Consider the following 23,582-nt stretch of genomic DNA (forward strand, 5'->3'; position numbering starts at 1 on the left):
CAACTTTAAATATCCAGACTGCTGATTCAAGTCCAAACCGCGCAGCCAGCGCAGCTCGTGATCTTATCTTATTCAGATAAATTTGTAGTGCTGCATGGGTGGAAAACAAATTTCCGCATGCTTATTGTGTACAATAAATTATCATATCATATCATAATCATGATCTTTTTCGCTTCGATTGTCGTCAATTTACCCGCTGTCGTATAAAACAGTTTCACTGTTGAGATAACGTTCAAAAAAGTAAGGAAAAACCACCGGGTATACAAAGAAGTTAAAGCAGTAGCATGCAAGCATGGGGACACTATTGAGGCAAAAACTCAAAGTGTGCCATGTTAGGGAACGTCAATAGTTACACTATACTGACGTAGTGCCTAGTGGTCATTAATACAAAAATTACTTAATTCTTTTCTTACCATTCCAAATTCTTGATTTTTTTTGCGCCAATTCTGAAGGTTTCGACTAGGAGAACATTGAGCAACCTCGCCCCGCCGTAGGAGGTGTGGGAAACAGCCGCGGTGCCTGCTGCTGCTATAATTGTGACCTCGGCTGGCCTACGAACCCGAAAATGATGGAGGTTGCCTGGGCCTGCGTTCATAAGTCACTGCACCACCCGAGAGAGTGCCGAGAGAGTGCCGAGAGTATGGAACGCCAAAGAGGCATTTAATGTGATCATCGAATCGGTGATGGACTTTTGCAATCGGTGATGCATATTCACGATCGGTGATGGACTTTCGCGATCGGTGATGGACTTTTACTGGTGATGCATATTCACGATCGGTGATGGACTTTCGCGATCGGTGATGGACTTTTACTGGTGATGCATATTTACGATCGGTGATGAACTTTCGCGATCGGTGATGGACTTTTACTGGTGATGCATATTCACGATCGGTGATGGACTTTAGCGATCGGTGATGGACTTTTACTGGTGATGCATATTCACGATCGGTGATGGACTTTCGCGATCGGTGATGGACTTTTACTGGTGATGCATATTCACGAGCGGTGATGGACTTTCGCAATCGGTGATGGACTTTCACTGGTGATGCATATTCACGATCGGTGATGGACTTTCGCGATCGGTGATGGACTTTTACTGGTGATGCATATTCACGATCGGTGATAGACTTTCGCGATCGGTGATGGACTTTCACTGGTGATGCATATGCACGATCGGTGATGGACTTTCGAGATCGGTGATGGACTTTTACTGGTGATGCATATTAACGATCGGTGGTGGACTTTCGCGACCGATGATCAACTTTGCAATCGGTGATGGACTTTTGCGATCGGTGATGGACTTTCGCGACCGATGATCAACTTTGCAATCGGTGATGGACTTTTGCGATCGGTGATGGACTTTAGCGACCGATGATCAACGACCCATCACCGATTGCAAAATCCACCAGTTATTGAACGTGCATACCGCTGTGGCTTAGGGTTTCTCGTGATGCCCCTGACGGTGATATTTGTTTACGGTATTTTTGTGTTTGAAAGTGTCTTTCTCATATGTGAAGTGCATTTTTTTTTAAAATTAATGTGCGTACAATGTTTGTTGTTAGTGTGTGCCGCTGTGGCTTTGGGCTTTGGTGCCCTAGTGCAACCGGTAAATGCCCAATCGATGGTATCCGGAATAAAAACACTCCTCTGTGGATGTGGCATAAACACAATGATTTGTTTGATCCAATAGATGGTAAAACGTTTTTTGCATCTGATGATTGATGTGTGGGTCATTGGAGACAGCATATGGCGGGGTTATTGGGGGGCCTGACCAGGCGTCCAGGAGGCACAGGAATGCAATCACATCATCATCATCATCATCATAAATCCATCTAATAGCCAATCTTGGTATAGATATGTGGGGCCTCTGGTCACTTAAGCACACTTAAGCGAGCACATGATGGACAGTACACAGAGCAACTCTCCTTGCAAATGTTTTTCCACCCCCCCCCTTACATCCGCCAGTTATAGTGCTTCAAGGTTTCAAGAGACTATATCAATTACAAGGATTAAAATGTTCGCAATTTTTAGGATACAGACAGCCTGCTCCTCATATTTATGGGGCAAATGCAATCATTCAATCCCTTGTTTTTCTATTTTGTTAGGCTTATTTGATACTTGCCGTAGCGATCTCACTGTGTCACGAATCTATGATGATTTCCTGACTGAATGTACATCTGTGGGAAGCTATTTTTGGTTATTCAAGTTTAATTTGCATTTGTTGTCATTTATTGGCACATATATCTCATTTTCATATAGGCCTACATGTATTTCATTTATTGTCAAGCATATTGTGTATGCCGTGGCTTTGAGTTTCTTGTGTTGGTCGGGCCTGGTGTTGCCCCTAAATTGTGTTAATACGGTTATATGTTTTATAATATGGCCGTTCTCACTTGCGAACTCCATTTTTTGTAATGTCCGTGAAATGTTTGTAGTTAGTGTATGCCGCTGTGGATTTGGCCTTTGGTGTTGCCCATATTAACATAACCATAACAATTAACAATTCAAACGGTATATGCCATATCACAGGTATCCGGAATAAAACACTCCTCTGTGGATGTGGCATGAACAGAATGATTTACAATAGGCATATACCCTTTGGAAGACACTTTAGCGTCATACACTTAGAGGCAAAATATTTTCGTCGCAAATACACTCGATTGCTCGTGGTCGAATTAGTAAAAATTACCCGGCGAAATAAGGTAAAATTGGAGTTAGGGTCATTAAAGTTGGTGGAAAATATTGTGTGCCCTAGTTTATGGAAGTGTTCCCCAAATAGCCAATTATGGGTTATTATAAGTTAGTATTTTGTATCATTATTATTAACATTGTTATTATTTGGGTTGATTATCACCATCAAGCAGCTCAGAAGCTGAATTGCACAGTGATTTGCATTAAAAATTGAAATGAATTAAAAATAAACACATTTCACGAGAAATCGAAACACATACAAAATGCACAACAACAATCCATTATTCTCAAAAACATATACACTCGGATAATAGCTATTAAAATTGTATACATTTGAAAATCCTATGTTGAACTATTCATGAGTCCGCGCTATTTTGAAATCTCTCGGATGAACTGGGATACTCCTTGAGTGTTCTACTCGATCTCAGATTCATAGTGTGACAACTTTTTGATTGAGGGAACCACTTATTAAATCTGCCGGATTTAAAAGCACCTAGAGCAAAGTTTGTACACATAGTGGTTCTTCTATCATAAAGGTGATCCAGAGATAGAGTAATACTGCAAACTCTTTTGGATCGACTAAATTAGATTGGTCTGTTTGAGTGTAATGCTTGAGTGCCAAACCGGCGATGCGTTTTCTAGGACTGGTCTAACATAGGGTAACAAGTTCTGTGAGTAAAACCAGTTTCTTTCAGTTTCTGAACATGAATAATTTTCTATTAGCTTTACCAATCATCTCAGCAATGTGTTTCTCATGTCCTTAAATTTGAGTCCGAGTATTTTTTTTAATACGTGATAAAAGTTTTTTGCGTAATATGATGATTGATGTGTGGGTCATTGGAGACAGCATATGGCGGGGTTATTGGGGGGCCTGACCAGGCGTCCAGGGGGCACAGGAATGCAATCACATCATCATCATCATCATCATAAATCCATCTAATAGCCAATCTTGGTATAGATATGTGGGGCCCTCTGGTCACTTAAGCACACTTAAGCGAGCACATGATGGACAGTACACAGAGCAACTTTCCTTGCAAATGTTTTTCCACCACCACCCCCCCTTACATCCGCCAGTTATAGTGCTCCAAGGTTTCAAGAGACCACACAAATTACAAGGATTAAAATGTTCGCAATTTTTAGGATACAGACAGCCTGCTCCTCATATTTATGGGGCAAACCATTCAATCCCTTGTTTTTCTATTTTGTTTTGGCTAATTTGATACTTGCCGTAGCGCTCTCAAGTGTCATGAGGCTATGATGTGGAAAGTAATTTTTTTGGTAATTCAAGTAAAATTTTCATTTGTTGTTATTATTGCCACATATCTCATGTTCATGTATTTCATTTATTGTCAAGCATATTGTGTATGTCGTGGCTTTGAGTCTCCGGTGTTGCCCACTAGGGTTTGGTGTTGCCGTTATTGATATAACCATAACAACTGATAATTCGACCGGTTTTCCCTATCATTGGTAATGTGGCTATAAAACACAACGATTTGTGCGTGGCCAGATTTTTTTTGCAGAGGGGCAAAACATATTTTCTCCCTGAAATACCTGGATTTTTCCAGCATATTCACGATTTTAGATTTTTCGAGGGTGGGCATTTTTCAAACAATATTACTTCATCTTATTTTGTCTTCTTCTCCCATCTTTTTTTTTTTGGGGGGGGAGGGGGGGTTTCCGGGGGGGGGCGCCCCCGTGCTCCCCCCCCCCCCCCCCCCCCCGCCCTGTGACGCCCATGGGTGATGGTCTTTCACGATCGGTGATCAACCTTGCATGACTTTTGCTATCGGTGCGCTTCGCAATTGTTCGTTAGTTCTGTCGGTGACTACTTGTTGAAATATAAGTTATTGAAGTTCTCTCTGTACATGCTGTCAACGTATGACTTGTAAGGCACCATAGAATACTACATGTAAGTATATATTTCCTTTTTTGTGTGTTCTGAAATTACCATGATTGCGTAGGCTTATATAAAGCTTAAATTATATACAGTGAAAGACAGAGTGTCATCTTAAAACATCTTAGTACTTAAAACCAGCTCTCGTTTGCAGCCAGATCCGATTCCTCATTTTCATCATTTTCATTTCAACAATTTATTGATATTGTAAACTCTCTAATTTCTTAATCAGTGATTCTGTAAATCTTGTTATTTTTTTTTTATATCAGCCAGTAGAGAAGTGTAATAAAATAAAATAAGTAAATACCAAAATTGTTAGGACCCCAAAACATATTTGTTAACCCAAACAGTGGGTCAAAACTTTACGGCGTTGGGTGTGGGGCGTTGTGACCGTCTTACTTTTTTGTGAATCGTAGGTACTCAATGATGGTGCGATCTGAGGCAATTTCTGACCACTGTAACCATTCTTTAAACAGCAACAAAACCACGGTGTATACCATGTACGCAGGGTGTGCTGTTTTGAAACTGATTGATGCTAGCAGATATCAGGCCCAGACATATCTCTTTTCACTTTTTGTCACATTTTCCTTAAGTTGGTATTAATGTCGTTCTTGAAAGTAAAATGTAACCGTTGATTGCGAGAGGATCTGTGGAACCATGCACTAGGTGCGATATTTCTTTCTTTCAAGATTTCACATTATAACATGCATAGTTCATAGGCCTACTTAAAAAGATGAAAAGAATTTTAAAAATAAATACAACTTGACAGCCACAAATGCTCACACCTATTTTGTCATACAGATCACTGAATATCGTCACATAATTCTTTCCTCAGCCTACATTATGGAGCCCGTCATTAACATACTGCGTACTTTGAACCTGCCGGACTTCGAAGCTGTTTGTACTAACTTCAACAATGAGAATGTAAGTAAAACTGTTGTACATTTCAGCATGGGCGTCGCCAGGATTTTTTCTAGAGGGGGGCAAATTTTTTTTTTGCCAAAAATGCTTGTATTTCTCAACACATTCTCGATTTATCAGTTTTAGAGGGGGGCAGGGACATTTTGCCCCCCCCCCCCCACTCATTAAATTTACACCACTTTGTCTTCGCGCCTCTTCTTTTTTTTTTTTTTTTTTTTTTTCTTCCCTTTTTTTTTTTTTTTTTTTTTTTTGCTTTTCCAGGGGGGGGGGGGGGGCAAGTGCCCCCCCTTGCCCCCCCCTCGCGACGCCCATGCATTTCAGTAATATCATTACATTAGCTCATTATTTTATGAAAAACTAAGAAAACTGAGGGCAGTGAGAACATGAATATATATGTATTGAGTGGACCGGATTTTATTTGGCATCAGTTATAGTTTTAAGCGTTATATCACTGCATTATACAGGCTGTGTACAAAAAAAAGGTAATCGAAGTTCACTTGGCCCATATGTCAAGCGTTCAAATTAATTTGTTTGAACGTATTTAAGGTGTTTTGGGTGGGTTTTTTTTTGAGCGAATGAAACATTGGATATTATTGTTTTAATCGATCCTGAATCACGATACTCCATTTTATGCTGAAACACTCTAACGATGGTTGTCTCTCTCCTCACACTCAACATAATCCACTATAGGACTACGCACTTTTTTAAACAGCTCAATTTGCAACCGTTTCTGGTTTTGAGTTTGGAAAAAAGTAGGTGTTTGGCATTGTAATTATTATATGGCTTCGCACCTCGTTTTCTTCTTTTTTTCATCCACCCCTTTTTTCAGGGGGGGGGGTGCCACCCTTGCCCCCCCCCCCATCGCGACGACCATGTGTATATTCCGAGAAAAACATCATTCTAGGATCTCGATTCTGAATCAAAAGTTGCTGAATCATGTTTTGAATTGTGCCCGAATTCAGCGTCCAAGACACTCCAGCTACGCGATGTTGCGCACTGCACTGATATTCAGTGGGCTTACGGTCGAAAATGACCCCCCATATTCAATTTCGGGTACATTCTTTGAAACTCTCGGGATCACTAGAGGATACCTCAAGAAGTTCAAAATCACTTGATGCCATTTTTTCTAACCCTTTTGTGGGCGTGGCCATGATTTTAAAAAGTGGGGGCTTCGCGCGTAAAATAATATTTCAAATTTTTTTTTTTTTTTTCATTTGGACATTTAAATGAAGTGCTACATCACAGGAAAAAAATAACACAATTGTGCCTCTTTTGGGGTGGGACAACCTTTTAAAAAAGTGGGTGCACACGTTGCTAACAGAAAATCGACCTGTAACAGGCAATCTTGAGCTTTTTTGTTTTGTTTTTGTATTTGTTACACTCCCTTATAATTTGGTGTGGAAAACATGTTTACATGTCAACTCATAAATTCTTTGGTTCCCATAAAAGTGGGCATACGTGTATTCCAAAATGAAGCTTGTGAGAGCCCTTATGGATAATGATTTTCTCAGTGCACTCTTTGCAACCCAACCCATCCTGGCATACAAACGACAAAAAAACATAAAAGATGGCCTGGTCCGTTCAAGGATTAACCCATCTCCACCATCCAACCAAGAAAAAAACTTGGATGAGGAGAACGTTCAAATCCTTTTGGAACTTCTTGAAGAACAGAACTAACATAATGGTCATTTAGGCATGGATTTCGAAATAAAAAATAAAAAAATAAGGAATCCACCTAGTCTGATCATTACAAGAAATGCTAACGCGTAAAATATTCTTTACCATCATTAGCAATAAAGTAAATACGTACAAAAGAATTAAACAAAGGGTGACTGATGAAGTGCGTAAAAAGGGCACAGAAAATATGCACTGTTTCCCCCGACACACAAAAAAGAAAAACAGGTGGGACGGCATATTATCACCGGTATAAATCAAAACATTAAGTGAACTAGAAACAAAAACCACATGTACACAAACCAGTCCCTGCGTCGCCTATACACCGGATGAGTTTTTTTGAAACTCCCGCTCTCCGGTTATCACCAATCTAATGGGCCCGCTGGCGAGGTATGTGTTGACAAGTTATAACCCACCCATTACCGCAACCCAGCAGTGGAACTGATCTTACTCCCTATATGCGTATTGAATTTCCAAAAAAGGAAAAAAAAACCTTAACAAATACGCTCTAGGCAGTTTAGTCATATAACTACACAGGTATCCATACCAGTGCTTGTAAGTTTTAAATAAACGAAAATCTTCCCTAGCTGGTTGCAAACACAATGTTTTCAAAAAAAGATTCATCAGCTCGCAGAGCCCCTCGTACTCCAATGTTATCATACATCCCATAAAAAGAAAAGAATGAGGAACGGCCCTGCTGATGCTGATAGCAAATCCCATCCCCTCCCATGCTTTAACCCTAATTCACGGCGGCAACCTTCTTGGAATGACCTTGGAACTTTCCAACAAGTTATTAATATCAACAGATTATTTCCTGAATTTTGCCTGCACAAAACCGGTTCTTCCTTGCTATTTTTCTAGCCAGAAAACCACTTCCTTTTAAGAAAACACAAGTCTGATAAAAACTTAAATGCATGGTGGCGGCCAAACTCCATTCCACTTAACTTAAAATGTAGTGGCGACATGTATGATTACGCCCCTTCCTACACTTTAAAAACTGTGTTTAGCAATTAAACACAATCTTGCTATCACTTTGTAAACATGTTTAGATGCTAAACATTATGTGTCTAATACCTAAACATCAATGTTCAATAGCTAAACACAATCCATCCTTACTCTAAACATGTTTAGTATTTAAACTTGTTTACAAACTGATAGCAAGAAAGTGTTTAGAAAAGTGTTTAATTGCTAATCACAGTTTTTGCAGTGTATTAAACACACTATTATATTCTAACAAAATTGAGTCCGTAATTTCTAATAAGAAAATCAACTTGGTCACGTACGAAAATAGGCTCTTTGCTCATTCATTTCATGTTGCAAACATTATACTCTGTGTGGTAGGTTGTGTGCTGGGTTGAACACCCTCGGTGTTCATGAGGCCGTAAAAAAACATGCGGAGGTCTTCCGACCTATTTTTGTGGCCCCTGGGGAACCGACACCACTGAGCACAGACACAGTGGAACAAACATTCAAGATAGGACAGCTTAGCGAAGAAGGGAGTAACGCTCGAGTGAAAGAACTGCAGGTCATTGGACACTGGCGAGATTTACTACAAGACATAGAGGGTAAATATCCGAGAAAAAAAAAGTGGAACGCAACCCCAAATATTATATTTTATATTGTGTAGCACAAAAAATAATAACAACTGGAAAGCCATTTCAGTGCGTATGTATTTATACCTTTTTAAGTTCAGTGTCCAACTTAATATTTTTTTGTACTGTTGGAAATCGAAAGAAATCGCTTTCCCGGGGACGCCTTTGTTACAGTCACAGTTTTAGTATTTCCCATCAGTATTTCAATAAAATTTCACTCCATGAAAATTGACTGTAGGCTTACTAAAATAATACTCATTAAAATGAGTGTTTATATAGGTTGGCGTTTTTGTGATATATATTCAATGCTAAATCAATAATTCTAGTGTCGCACCTTCGGCGTCCTAAATACTGCCACTCAATATAATGATTTGAGGTTTTGTTTAAAAAAATGTCTATACATTTATTGATACTAACAGTTAAAAAAGTTTAATCCATTCATATCCATATTTTAGAGGAACTGTCCACGCTGAAATTCGAGGACATCCTCGTATTTTCAACGGGAGGTGATGCTGTGCCAGCCATCGGTTTTGTGCCAGAACCTACACTAGCCTTCGCAACGGACGGCACACGGTTCCCAAGGGGCAAAACCTGCGCAAACGTTCTGGAGCTTCCAATCGTCCATGACACATACCACAAGTTCAAAGAGGAAATGGAATTTGGCATCCTCAACAGCACAGGTTTTGGCATGGCATAAGTATATAAGGGTTAGATTACCGTTGTGTATTATATTATAAATTCAAATTTCCAAAAAAGTCTTGAGAAATCACTTTGCTTTTGTGTTTATTTTTTCGACTTTTCCGAAAACCCATCGCACTAAAATGTAGGGGAATATGCCTTTTCATTTGCACACACCGAGAAGATTATTCAGGTTGTGTACAATTTTTACATGTTTGCAATGTGCCATACGAACATAGTGAATAAGTATACTGTGATCGTTGCATTTTTTTGTTTCTTCAGACAAACGGGCACACAGTCACGTGATCAAATACGGTCACGGTTTTTGTCGGCCAGATATTACTAGCCAGGGACGAAAGTCCGGCGCCGAAAAAACAGGGTTAAGTACAACCAAGTTTGAGAAGTTCGAGTGTAAGAAGGGCTTTCGACTTAGGTACATATCATGTAGTTCATCCATCATCCAATTGCAAGCTGATAAATAGTAGTGAAGTGTTCGCACACGTGCTCTGTGGTTGACATGTATCGTGCTGTCTACCGTTGTCCAAAACACCACGTTCACACAATTAACGAGACATTATGAAGTTGTGTTTCAACAAAATTCCCGTGTAAAAACTTGACCAATCAGCACGCAACATGTTCCGTTTATTTTGCTAAGTATGCATTGATCATTGGGAATGTGCATTTGGCAATGAGCATTTGCCACGCGTGATCAAAGTCAAACGAACCCAAAACTGAGACCCTTGCTACTTGTAAGACTGGTATTACAGTTCATTAGCCATCAAATTTATCATTACCATTTTTAGGGAATAATTCCAATTTTTTTTTTCAGTGCAGAAAAAAAATAATATGAAAAGTACATGTACAGAAAAATATGATAGATCTTCTAAAACGGTAGCTTATGACTTTATTTTTCGAAAGAATTTTTGCCGTAAATGTTTAAGTTCTGACAGCCTCTTACTTTCACACAACGGACGGCTGTTTGAGGAACCTGTCAAATGTTACACAGTATATTGTTATGTGATAGATGAAGAAATCAAACTGGCTTCGGCCAACAGTAAACAGCCGTACAGTTCAGCAAGTGCTGTGTCCGTTAAATGTTTACGTTGAGCCGATGAGAAAGTTTACCATGAAAGATTTAAAGGTTGAAAGTGGTTGACAGGTCATTGATGGATTGAGAAGTATTTAGTGATTTAGGAAGTGTGCGTTAATAGGTGTTCTTGAATGTATCACGGTCACCGTGGCGGTCGTAAGTGCTGATCAATGTGACTTTACGTGTTCGACGGTTGCTGTTTGTACGATGGACTATGTGTCATTTATTTTCCCCGTGGAAAACGAAATAACTTACATTTTATTTACATCTACATGGATAGGGGCGACCTTGTACTAGTTGTGACTCTTCTGAGACTGATTATTCTCGCTCAGGAATTTGTTTTATCTGCCCATGGAGGAAGGAATTGTCTGTGCCTGTATAGTCCAGATTCGGCCTTGCTACAATCCCGGCCAAAATGGTTGGGACAGTACTTGCTTGGAAATACCCCTAGCCTGCAATGGTCACCTACTCCTCCGCTCCCCCGGTCAATGTTGTTCTCTTCAGCGGATGGAGCACACACCGCGCAGTGAGAGACAACATTGAACGGGGGCTGGGGGGTTGGGGGCCCAGCGAAATTTGGCCAGGATTGTCTGAATTTTTTTATTTTTCAAAATATGCATGACATACCGTTTTGGGAGCTGTTTTCTTGAGTTTTGTTTCCAAAATATGAAATGGCGGCCGAAGGTTGAATGAAAGAACAAATATTTAGGCCAGATAATAATGATTGACAGTAATACAAAAATGGAAATTAAAAATACAAATGTCCGAATTCTTTAAACATTGAACGGCAGGGCTGGGGAGTTGGGGGCCAAGCGAAGATTTGGCCAGGATTGTTGGCCCCATCTATGGAGGTTCATGTACATGTACATGTATTTCTACCGAGTCAATGGCCCGATCTGTATCGTGCTGTGTGAATGGTCTGGACTGCTGGTGAATTGCTTACTTGTGGTCAGCAACAATCAATTGCTTTCTCCATAAATCCATAGTCCCATTGTTTTATTGTAAATTAAAGTCATTTTAAATAAATTTTTAAAGAATCCTACATGTCTCTTGCACTTCTTATATTTTTTTAGTCCAGAACCAAATGTGACGGTACCCCCTATTTGCCTAGTAGTGGTGCCATGTTTGAGGCATATGACAGTTGTAGTTCGTAGATAAGTAGTATAGTTGTGTTCAGTATTACCACTCCATATTTTTTTCAAGATTGGTCTATAACAATTGTCCCGGATTTTTCAAGCCTATGCAAATCATTAACTTGTGTATATAGGCCTAAACTTAATAAAATGCATTGACATATATTTCAAAGCAAGACTTTTGTGTAAAAGTTATGCCGAAGATTGATGCTTTTTAAAGTTTTTTTTAGTATTTTGTTAAAAACCAAAAGTCTTTGTTCTCTTACTGGATACTGACTGTAGCGAGCTGCTAAATGAAAATACATGTAATAAATTAACAATACAAATCACACAACCGTAAAAAAAATATTGTACATAAATAGAGTTTTTGCAATTTGGGAATTTTTTTCAAGCTGATTGGCTTGTTCAGATTTATTTTTCAAGTTTTCAAGATGGGTTTCAATTTTTCAAGATCTTGAATTTTTTTGCCAGCAGTGGCAACTCTGGTTGTGTTCAAGGTGTTACCTAATGCACTTACATATATTTAGTTGGCCTATGTACCTGTCTATCTATTTCATGTAAGAAGTGTGATGTGACTGCTGTTGCATATAGGAATATTTCGCTTTTCCCAATACATTTTAGGGGTTACTCTTCTGCTAGCTAGCATTTATTTTGCACCACAAACAAAACAAACTGAAAGAGATGAGGAAGAACATAATATAAACCTGAATTCCATCCACCATCAAAGAAACCTCGCATGACATGTTTCCCATGCAAATGTGTGACCAAAACACAGCTAAAGGAGACAACATGAACAATGCAGAACTCGTACGCCCCCAAAGTTTGTCTTCTTGGGTCAAACTGCTTTACACTGCAAAACCCGTGCCTTTGAGCCCATTCTGCATGTTTTATCATCAGATACATATGTCCCTGACATACACTGTATATTATCAGAGAAATTGTAGAAAAGCATTTACAGTGAAAAAGTCTTTGCACTGCATGTTCCGTCACAATGTTGGAATAATGATGGTTTGGCAGGTTGTAGAGCGCAGAGGGGGTCAACAAGGGAACGACTTACAACCAATCACGAGTTTATTGTCAGGTGTGCATTTTGTGACAAAAGCAGCATTCACCAAAGGTGATCAGGATTCTGATGATCAAGACTGTCTAGATGACAACTCAAATACAGACTCTGACTCTGAATTAGAGTATATTGTTAGTGAGTTTCATCTGATTCAAAAGTGACATAAAGGCAAATAAATAACCACTTTGAAAAACCTAAAAGCTAAGATAAAATGAACCTTCTCCAGTAACATGTCTGCCCCTGCCTGCAATGCACTTCATTGAAATAACTCGCATAAATGTATTATGGGTCATATGCAGTAGTCTTCCAGTGCAGTTTCAGAAAGCAAAGTGAACATTTAAAGGGAATGTACAACATTTGCAAACATCCAAAAATAAAACTATACTAAATTGTTATGAAATACCGTTTGTTGACTGTGAATAAAGGCCAGTCAAAAGCATATCCTGTAAAATCATCGCAACTGATGTGCTGTCATTTTAAAGAAAAGTGGTTATTTTTGCATCAAATTCCAACGCTGGTTGGCCGACCAGATTGGAAAAAACTGACTTTTTTTTAAATACTGCCCCAAATTTACCATACTTAGTTCACATTTTGTTTCAATCGATTGCACACCTTCTGGTACAAGCCAGGTAGACTGTTTTCCTGACTTTAAATTACAAATCACCGGCATCTACAAATTGCTTTGTTTCATTTAAAGAGGGGTCAGGGAACTAGACTTCATGAAAATGATGTTTCTTGGGTTTTCCAGTGTTAACGATTACAACGTTCACACAAGTCCGTATATATTTACAATGAAATACTGAAACCCCAAATACATCCTTTTCTGAAAATTAAAGAAAAGGCAAAGGTTGCATATTCTTTTTAATGAGCTTGTATGCAATGAAATGTTGGCCACATCAGACAGGTGGCCGCAATACAGAGTTTAGCGGGGAAATTAAATTTTCAAGGCATGGCAACTCGTGGTACGATTTTTATGCTTTTGGTATCAAAAGATGCAAAAGGCTCAAGATTACAAAGTCTAAACTGCGAAGAAAAAAAAATCATGCCTATCGTGAAAAAAGGCGGAGTTTGGAGGGGGGGGGGTGGATTCCGCCCTAGCCCTTTTAGGGTTAAACCGTTATCATTAAACATTAATCGCTTTAACGTATTTCAGTTTCATTGTTTAACGTGTACGGACATTTCGTCAATCGGTTTAAGACAATGGTATTGTCAAAAAAATAGCTGCGTAAAATTGTACCACAATACAATAACTATGAAATAAATCAGTAGCATTAAATTAGTGTTGGGTTACATGTTAGTTAGTCGGGGTGTTTGTTGGGGTGTTTTTTTGTTTTTCTATTTTTTCTTATGTTTATTACAGTACTCTCTAAATTCCAAAGAGTGAAAATTCACTCCATTCGAGTGAAGATTCATTCACTCCCACAGTCGGAAACCCCCACTAGACGTTTTGGAGTGAAATTCCTTCAATCGAAACGATCCAGATTTTACTCGAGCTCTGACTGAACTTAATGGGTTTTTTTTCAGACTTTTTCAATCTAAAATGAGTGGTAGATTTTCACTCGAAAACGTCCAGTCCCTAATTTCTCCCTTTGGAATTTAGAGAGCACAATTTCTTTTATTGTTGTAAACCGTTAAGAACAATTACAAAACGCTTTTTATTTCAACAAATAAAAATGTGTGATTTAAAACCAAGTGTTCGTAAATATATTGTTTTTATTTAAAAGCTGGTATACAGGGTTCATTACTGTTAAATTATATGTTTAATCCACCTACTTCTCTATTATATGACAAAATATTAAAAAAATGTAGAAAATAAACTACAGAAATATAGATCTGGGTGCTGCAGAAAATGGACATACAATCTGTCAGGGCAGAGGCATGGGCTAGGGCAAGGCATGGTCAGAGTAAACCAAAGGTTGATTGGCACGTTGCTTTTATTGTTCAGAAAATTACATGATGTGGGCCTAAACGATTGTAAGTGGCCATGTTCTTACCAAAAGGGATTAGCAAGAGTTTAAGAAGAATGCTCAATTGACCAAGTATGTTGAGGCGAAACATGTGTAAACAATGGAAGAACTGTACCACACAACACACACCGTTTGAAAGCTTGACAAACAAAATCAGTCTGTAAACGGAAAAGAGATTTGAAGTTATCGCTTTATGACACTCAACAGATGGGAACATACTTCCACCAAAGGACACCATGTGTGATTGTGACACAGAGCTACAAACTATAGATCACATTCAAAGATCAGTAGCCTCTATTAAAATATCCTTGCACAGCTGCTGACCTTGCAATAAATGGTCCGTGGTGCAATCATGGAGCTATGATGCAATGAAGATGCAGAGAAATGCATTTGGCTTCGGTTGAACCGAAATTAGCTTCTTGTAAAATTGACTCGATAACTAAAGAAGACATTATGACAATGTTAGCATAATTTTGCAAAGTTGTATACTTAATGAATTAAATTGGTAGAGAAAGGATGTTTCATCAGTATAGGTTTTCCAATTTCACCAAGTTATTAATCAATTTAAGGCGTGGCTCATTCACTTTAGATTGAAATTGAAAGATCACGCAGATCGGCATTCGACAATCAATTCAATTTCACTATCCAAGCATTCTATCGTCTCTAAATTAGCATCACTCGTCCATTAAAAGTATCTCGTTGTTCTGTTCATTCCATTTCGTCTGAACCAGCAGTAAGGGTTGATCGGGCATTCTTTTTCCTTAATGGGCAAACATATTTCACATTTTGTCAAGCATCTTTTAAGGACTATGCGTGTCCGTGATCCTTAGCGTAAATCATACTTGATGTCTTCAATCCGTATGCCTTTCTTTCTTAATTAAAGGCTATGTGCCATGAATTTTTCTCAGGAATGTCTTTGTGCAACTCTCTACTACTGTGAACTTGTGAAGTGTATGAAAACTACACATTTTTGGTTAATCTCATTGCAAAAGTGCACTTCTATAAACATCAAGTTTTCATGTTTTTTCCGGACTATATACTGTGAGCGCGCTGTTACTGTGATGTCATTTCAGGTTTTTTTCAAGTTATTCATCCAAAATTTGCTAAATGAAAACATTTGTGGGAAAGGCTTGCCCATTAGCTTATTGCCATGTACTGACACATCAAACAATCACCAAATAAATAAAATCATGACAGCAAAATAACCAAAATTCTAGCAACTTTTTGTGCTAAAATGTAACATTAATCATGCCCGGAATGACATCACCGATTTTCTCATTAATATTAAACTTTGCAGCAGCATAAAAACGGAGAAGGCACCAAGACCCCCCTCGAAAAGGAAACATAAATCTTGCAAATAGGGTTAAATGTGACACAAAGAGGTTTTCCCGGCCAATTTCACCAAGTTTTATTCAATTTAGCGCCTGGCTGATTCGATTTAGATTGAGATTGAAAGACCACGCAGATCGGCATTCGGCAATCAAAAAGAATCATTCAATTTCACTATCTGAGCAGTCTATTGCCTTTTATCTTCAATCGTCCCTGTAAAAGATGCATTCAAATTAAAAGTATCGCATTGTTCAATCAATTTCGTCTGAACCATTTGTAAGGGGTTGATCGGGCATTCGTTTTCATTAATAGGCAAACATATTTCACATTTTGTCAAACATCTTAAAATTAAGACTTCATACGTGTCCGTATTCCTTAGCATAAATCATATTTGATGACTTCAATCCGTAGATGCATTTCTTACTTAATTAAAGGGTATGCGCAGTGAATTTTTCTAAGGAATTCTTTTTGTGCTAATTTTACTACATGTACTGTGAATCGTAAAAAAGCTACACATTTGACAACGTTTTTGGTTGATCGTTTTGCAAAAAAAAGCACTTTTCAGGAATTCTTTTTGTGCTAATTTTACTACTGTGAATCGTACAAAACTACACATTTGACAACGTTTTTGGTTGATCTTTTTGCAAAAAAAACACTTCTCAGGAAATATTTTTGTGCTAATTTTAATACTGTGAATCGTACAAAACTACACATTTGACAACGTTTTTGGTTGATCGTTTTGCAAAAAAAAACACTTCTATAAACATTTAAAAACTTCCACGCTTTTCCGGACTACGTATAAGCGCGCTGTTAATGTGATGCCATTTCTGGAAGACATTGTTCAGTTTAGGTTTTTTTCTTTGAAATTTTTCATCCAAAATTTGCTCATTGAAAACATTTGTGGAAAAGGGTTGCTCATTGGTTTTACTGCCATGTACTGTCACATCAAAGAATCAACAAATATATAATAGAAATTTATGACAGCAAAATATTCAAATTTCTAGCAATTTTTTGTGATGAAATAGCCATGTAACATTAATCATGCCCGGAATGCCATCACAGGTTTTCTAATGAATATGGAACTTTGCATTAAAAGAAGAAGAAGGCACCAAAAAATACCCTTCAAAATGGAAAGTTAAAACCTAAAAATAAGGTTCAAGGTGACACAAAGATGTATTTCAAGGTTAGTTTTGCAAACTTACTTTGCATGGGCCCTTTAAATAAGTGTTCGTTCAGACATATGCAAGAAAACATTTAAAAAATTAAATTAAGAGAGGTGTTCCCGATGGTAGAAACATAGCCTCTTTCAATTCATTATTTCGTTACATCTTGTATTCTTCGTATCAGTTAATTTGTAACATTGTAAATTTTACATTCATCGAGATTTTTGGGGAAATGAACATCAGAAAAAATAGGGAAAGTATATATATATATATATCGAAAAAAAATGCTTACTAAATTTAATGACCAAACGATGGAAGTGATTGCCAATTAAAGAATAAAAAAGGAAAATCAATATAATAGGTTATAAGCGCACACGCGTTTGCTACTGAATTGAATGCGTCTATTGTCAAAAGGTTACTAAGACTTAATTTAAGACTGTTACAAATTAAATCTGTAATGCACCAAAACGAAATAGGATGCAAATTAAATTGAATGCCCCCAAATGAAAAAAAAACCCAATTTGATCACATGCGCAAAACTCACGCGAAATTGAATGGCTGACATTGCCTGACAATGAAACTGATTGGAAAAATTCAGAAATTGACCGGGAAAACCTGCATTCCTTTAGAGCATATTCATTTTTCAATATTGGCTGTAACTCTATCGGTTTTGTTGAACACGTTCGAGCAGGTAATCCCTCACAGCCCTATACATGACTACCTGCTCTTCCACGTTGCCATTTGTTTCTGCATCTAGAGGAAAATTAAAGCGAAACAGTTCCATTTCTTCCTCTGGTAGTGCTATGCGGGTTTCTGGGACGGTTACCGCAGCATTATCACCTGCGTGATGTTGGCCTGCATCAACGCCGTATTCATCAATCTCGGCCTTTATTAGAGAAAAACAAAGGGGGTGGGAAAGAAAAAAACCCAATTATATCGATTGCAAAATATCGTGGACCTATCTTGTTTTATACTTTTCATTCGTACTTGCCGCAAGTGTAGTGAGTCGTACTTTTGCCCCACAATGCAAAATCTCTGCAAAAATAACTTGCCATTTGATTACGTTTACACCCACGAAAAAACTACGATTTTGCTACGCCGCTTGCGAATGGACATGTTTAATTAATTATCTGTAACATATCTGTTTTCGATGCCGTTGTCTTTGGCAATGCTACACTCTCAAAGCTGTGTTTAGGAATTACCAATAATCTTGCAATCACTTTGTAAACATGTTTAGAAGTTAAACATTACGTGTTCATTTCCTAAACATCATTTTGCAATTACCAAACAGTTTCAATCCTTAAAAGGAAGGTGTTTCATTAGCAAACACAAATTTTGCAGTGTAGGCCCAACTGTATGTAAAATTATAGTTTTTGACAGTTTAGGGTTTTTAGGAAGGGTGACTTAAGCAATTATATCACGACCTATACCTGCGTATTTAGTTCGTCTATCGGGAAGCCATCCATTGCACCTGCCACCCACAATTGCATGGGGGTTCTGTTGTGGGCAGTTCTGAGCTTGTGATGCATGTAGGCATTCTGGAAGTAGCTCAGGTGTACGTTTATCACCGGTAAAAACACACGGTGAAGGGAGAACATGTCCAGATCATCAAGCACATTCAGCAAGCCCTGGTCTTCCAAGCTGTAAAACAACTCGTAAAACTTTCGAAGACAGCCCTGTTTGTGTAAAGTAAACAGATCTTCGTCTTAGTCATGGACGGAACGAAACATAGTTTATCAAAATACACAATGTGGAAAAGACATTGTTCTTGCAACGAACAGACACAGTTCTAGTTCTCTTTGCTTTAATTTTGAAATTTACAATTTGGTAATTTTAGGAAACTCAGAAGCCTATTGGCAGCTGACCAACCACCATGTGACATGTTGAAGCTCATAACAAATTGGGCATTAGTTTTTAACGGTAGTTTCCAAACCATATGTAAAAAAAAAAGGCAAAAACAGCTTAATTATACATGATGCAATATAATTTTTTTTTATATTTACAATAACAACACTTGCCTGATAAACATCACGCCATAGCCTCTCAATCCTCTGATTGTGGACGCTACGGCCAGTTATAAACGAGCCTCGTCCAACTCCTCTCTCCTGCAGCATGAATGTGCATACCTGCACATTCTCTCCACCGTGGTCTGACCGTACCCGCTGTGGCAATCCAAACGCATTGACCGCTTGCTTGAACGCTTCGAGGACGGTGGCACTTTTGTTGTTGGTACTGCATTTTAAAAATACAGGTATACGGCTGAAGCCGTCGATGCCACCGTGAACGACAAATCGCCAACTGGAAAAAATCAATATAATACCAAAAAATGCACATTAACTATTTTAATATGCACGAATGTTTCAACAAAGCAGGTGCCTTTTGGAATGAATTTGTCTTTAATGTGACCTGTATGAATCTTGGCAAATAATAAGCTGATTATTTTTGGGGGGGGGGGGGGTGGGGCTGGTTTTGCAACTGTTACAATAATTTTAACCAAGTTGTATGCAAGTTCTCCATGTAATTTAACAGTATTGATTTACGTGGAACTAATTGGCATGAAAGGGTTTTTCTTTTCAAACCGAAAAAATATTCCAAGGAGGTAATTTATTCCAAGATTTTGATTAAAACTAAGTTTGTTTACAGAATATCTGTACCTTGTTCCAAATAAAGCCTTTTCACAACATTTATAAACGTAGAGCTATATAACATTTTATTTAGGAAGTGGGAGACGCATATTTGTAAAAAAAAAAAAATGGCAAAACTTGTTTAGCATAATGGCCGCTAGAAAAATGACATTTTATAATTATTTGTTTATCCTTTTAAAATACAAGTGTATGCAATATATATTTTTACGTAAAAATCCACAATGAACCTTTTGGATAAAAAAACACCCTAAAAATATGCACAACAAAAGTGAGTTTTCAACATCACGTTCAAATAAGCAGTAGCCTGAGCAACCCTTCAGCCTATGCTGTTTTCTTTTATCCGTATCATAGTTTTAGAAAATATTTCAGAAAACTCAGGAATGTGAGGACGGTTATCATAAGCAAGTACATGAAGTGGCAATTAAGAAGCGGTCCAAAGTTACAAGGAGGACATGGGTGTAAAAACAATAATAAAAGGTGTATTTCAGTTACCGGATGAGTTTGTGATGTCCATCGATATGCCAAAGTGCGTTTGGCCCGGCAACATGATATTCCCGTCGATGCAGTGCCCGCTGCCTTCTCTCTTCGATGCCTGCTGGATCAACACGTCTCATACTCTGTCGGACGCTTTCTCTCCGGACTTTAAGACCCATGGACTCTAACCTGCCATGAATCATTTTCTCACCCCATGCAGGATGCTCAGATATGATGTCAGTCAACAGTTCGTCCAGGTCCACTTCTGATGCAAATTAAAAAAATGGAATAAAAAAATGAAATTATTTCATGAGGGATGCGCATGGTGGATGAGCGTTGGGATATATATGGTTCCAGACAGAAAGTATAACTTTATATATTATATATAATGTCAACAGTAACACCACTCTCTGGCCATCGAATGATTCGAATCTATCAGGAAAAAGTCTAAACAAATCCGTCAATAAAATTGTACAGACCACAGTGCTTCGTCAAGGTAATGTTTTTGTAAGAGGCATGTCTGGGTGATTGTTATTAACATTTGTAACTATGAAGGTTATAAAGAAAATTATTGATATAATGGAGGCTTCGACAGGGATAGGTTTTGCATGTTTAGCATTTCAACGTAACATTTTCTGAATAGGCAAAAGAAAAACAAAACACATAGGTTACAAACGTAGGGTGGTCAGGCATACAACTAAAAAACATTGTCCTGTTAATATAATGAAACACAATTGCCACAGCAAAGGATCCCGAAATTGAACCTGTCCAAGTACAATTGCTTTTTTCGTTTAACCATAAAAGGGCCGGGTTATTTTGACCATCTCTAGGTCAGATTCCGCCCCCAAGATCTCGCCCATCGAGTGACAAAAATTATGAAACAACTATTCATGAACATACCCAAGAAATGTCATGACTAAAAAGGGTTTTGGAATTAGGGCTCATTAATTATTCATAAGACACGAATGGTAATCCTGTTTGTGTATACACTACTTATATGGGGAAATTCAGTTTTCACGGCGCCTAGTGCCGGATTTTTTTTCAGGGGCGGTAGGTCCTTTCAATATTCGATTTCTGACACTAGGACTCCGTAAAATTAACTGCTAGAAATAGTAGAATTGAATATGAATAACTGCTTTCAACACATTTTCAAACTCTTCCTATTGTTACTTACGGTCTGATGACGTGATGATTTGGAAATAGTGAAAAAAAAAAAGTGGTTAATGAAAGAACAGCAAAGGGACGATTTGTTAAACTTGGGATGAAAACTTTTCAAATTCAACAATATGCTAACTTTATTTGATAAGCACCCTTTCGGATGACGATGTCAATGTGTCTGATCACTTTCATTATTTATTTGTCTTTGGTAAAATGGTTCCACTTTCGGATCACGGTAATTCAAGTTCTAATGCATCGTAATATGCACCATGGGATGAAAGTCTTAGGTCGATATGTTCATAACGTCGTGCTTTGTAGAAAACCAGCGGAGAAGAATTGTCCAGCAACAAAAATAAATAAACAAACAAACTTTTATCATAACAATTCTTAACAATGCTAAAGAAACATGTCCTCAAAAAGTCAAGTGCTCAAAACTTGTACCCACCATTTAGATCATGCCATTTGTCGTCCCTCTTTAGAGAATACATTTGCAGAAACTTGCCGATGGTCCTGACGCATACTCCAAATATATCTGCCATCTCTGCTCTAGTGAATCCCATATCTGAGAAGTATTCCAGTTTTTCGCGGGGAATACAAGCAGGTGGACGACCTTTCCCACGAGCGGTAGCCATATTGTTTCTGTTTAAAAATGAATCGATTACAAAAAAAACTTAGATCTGAATGGAATACAGTCTTTACAATTAGCGGTTCAAACTAACTATCGCAGGCGCGGATCCAGAGGGGGGGGGGGGGGACCCCCCCTCCCAGCTCTGTCCAAATTGTTGTTTTTTCTTCATACTAATTCATAACAAATAAGTTGAAACTCCCCCCCCCCCTCCCGCTGTGACACACACAAAAAAATATACTGGTATGTCTGCCTGTTTAAAATACAGTGCACCAATCTGTAATCTAGTGTTAAAAATCGTCGAATATGAACAGCGCCCCTATTTAAATATGGTCCCCCCCCCCATTCTTTTTTGATTTTACGGAGGGCAAGTCACGGTCCGGAGAAAAAAAAACCCTGTGTACATTTTCAGATGTTTTTGCCGATGAACCCCCCCCCCCGCGAAAATTCCTGGATCGGCCCCTGTAACGGTACACAATTATATAATGTAAATGTTGGTGAGTAAAGTTCACACGTACAGGTAGGCCTAATTGTCTTCAAAATGATCGATCAGTAGTTAATTCATTCTATGTGGAGTATAATATAGTTAGGCCTAATCTGTTCGTTCGGTCAATCTTTGACTCGGTTGATCGGTGAGGTAATTACCATTTAACGGGTACATGTTCCGTTAAACTGTGCTGAAACAACATCGACTGGATACGTATGGAAAAATCTTCATAAGGCCAAAAAAATAAATCTCCGGTTTGTGGTATGGAGCTTGCCCAAAACTTGGTGCGGCGACGCGGCTTTTTTTAAACACGTTTTTTGGGTTTTTTTTTTTTGCTGAAAATTTCGGCTGATGACTGCAAAATAGAGCCCGACTAAACTTCGTGCAAATATATGTGAGTCCAGAGAGGCAACATAAAGCTTATTCTCGTTCATAACCCCATCTAAAAACACGTTAATATTGTGCAGCAGCAGGATTCCAGTCAGACCACTGAGTTTGGCGGTTTTGAGACATCATCTTTCATTGACAAAAAAACCCAACTTTTTCATTTTGCCGACGCGCATGGCTACGGCGACGTGCGCGCATACCAGAAACCGGAGACTTTTTGTTGGCCTAATGCACAACATATTGAATAATATATCGAGATTTGACTCACCTTCACAAAGTCGCAAAGTGGATGGGCGTGAAGACTTCGTTAACACAATCAAAACGTGCGTGAGACTAATGTGACAGCCACGACTCTGTGAATACGATCCCGACTTCAAGTTGACGCCCTATATATAGTCCACTCATACACGGTGTGATGATAAATATGAATATTCAAATGATCACCCTGCAGCCGTCCACCATTCCACTGACATTAAATATGCAAACATCTCAGTGGCAGTGAACTGTGACTATGCTGGTTGAAATGTTTTTTTTTTTATATTATCAAAGTAAGTGGGTGACAATATCCCAGCCAACCCCCCCCCTCCCCCCCCCCCCCCCCCCCCCCCCCC

General features: G+C 38.4%; 1 protein-coding gene across 1 annotated transcript; it reads left to right on the top strand.

Annotated features, from left to right (window-relative positions):
* The first annotated feature begins 5,501 nt into the window (after positions 1-5,501).
* On the top strand, positions 5,502-9,472 carry LOC119736655 (G2/M phase-specific E3 ubiquitin-protein ligase-like). Its single transcript, XM_038210670.1, has 3 exons — positions 5,502-5,509; positions 8,522-8,745; positions 9,228-9,472. Exons 1-3 carry the CDS (start codon positions 5,502-5,504, stop codon positions 9,467-9,469), a joined length of 474 nt encoding a protein of 157 aa, XP_038066598.1. The 3' UTR covers positions 9,470-9,472.
* The last annotated feature ends 14,110 nt before the right edge of the window (positions 9,473-23,582 follow it).

The sequence above is a fragment of the Patiria miniata genome, unplaced genomic scaffold (assembly GCF_015706575.1).
Source record: "Patiria miniata isolate m_02_andy unplaced genomic scaffold, ASM1570657v1 HiC_scaffold_3, whole genome shotgun sequence".
Lineage (NCBI taxonomy): Eukaryota > Metazoa > Echinodermata > Asteroidea > Valvatida > Asterinidae > Patiria > Patiria miniata.

Coding starts and splice junctions, on each gene's coding strand:
- LOC119736655 (XM_038210670.1), top strand. Junction 8,746..9,227: donor TTTACTACAAGACATAGAGG/GTAAATATCCGA, acceptor TCCATATTTTAG/AGGAACTGTCCACGCTGAAA.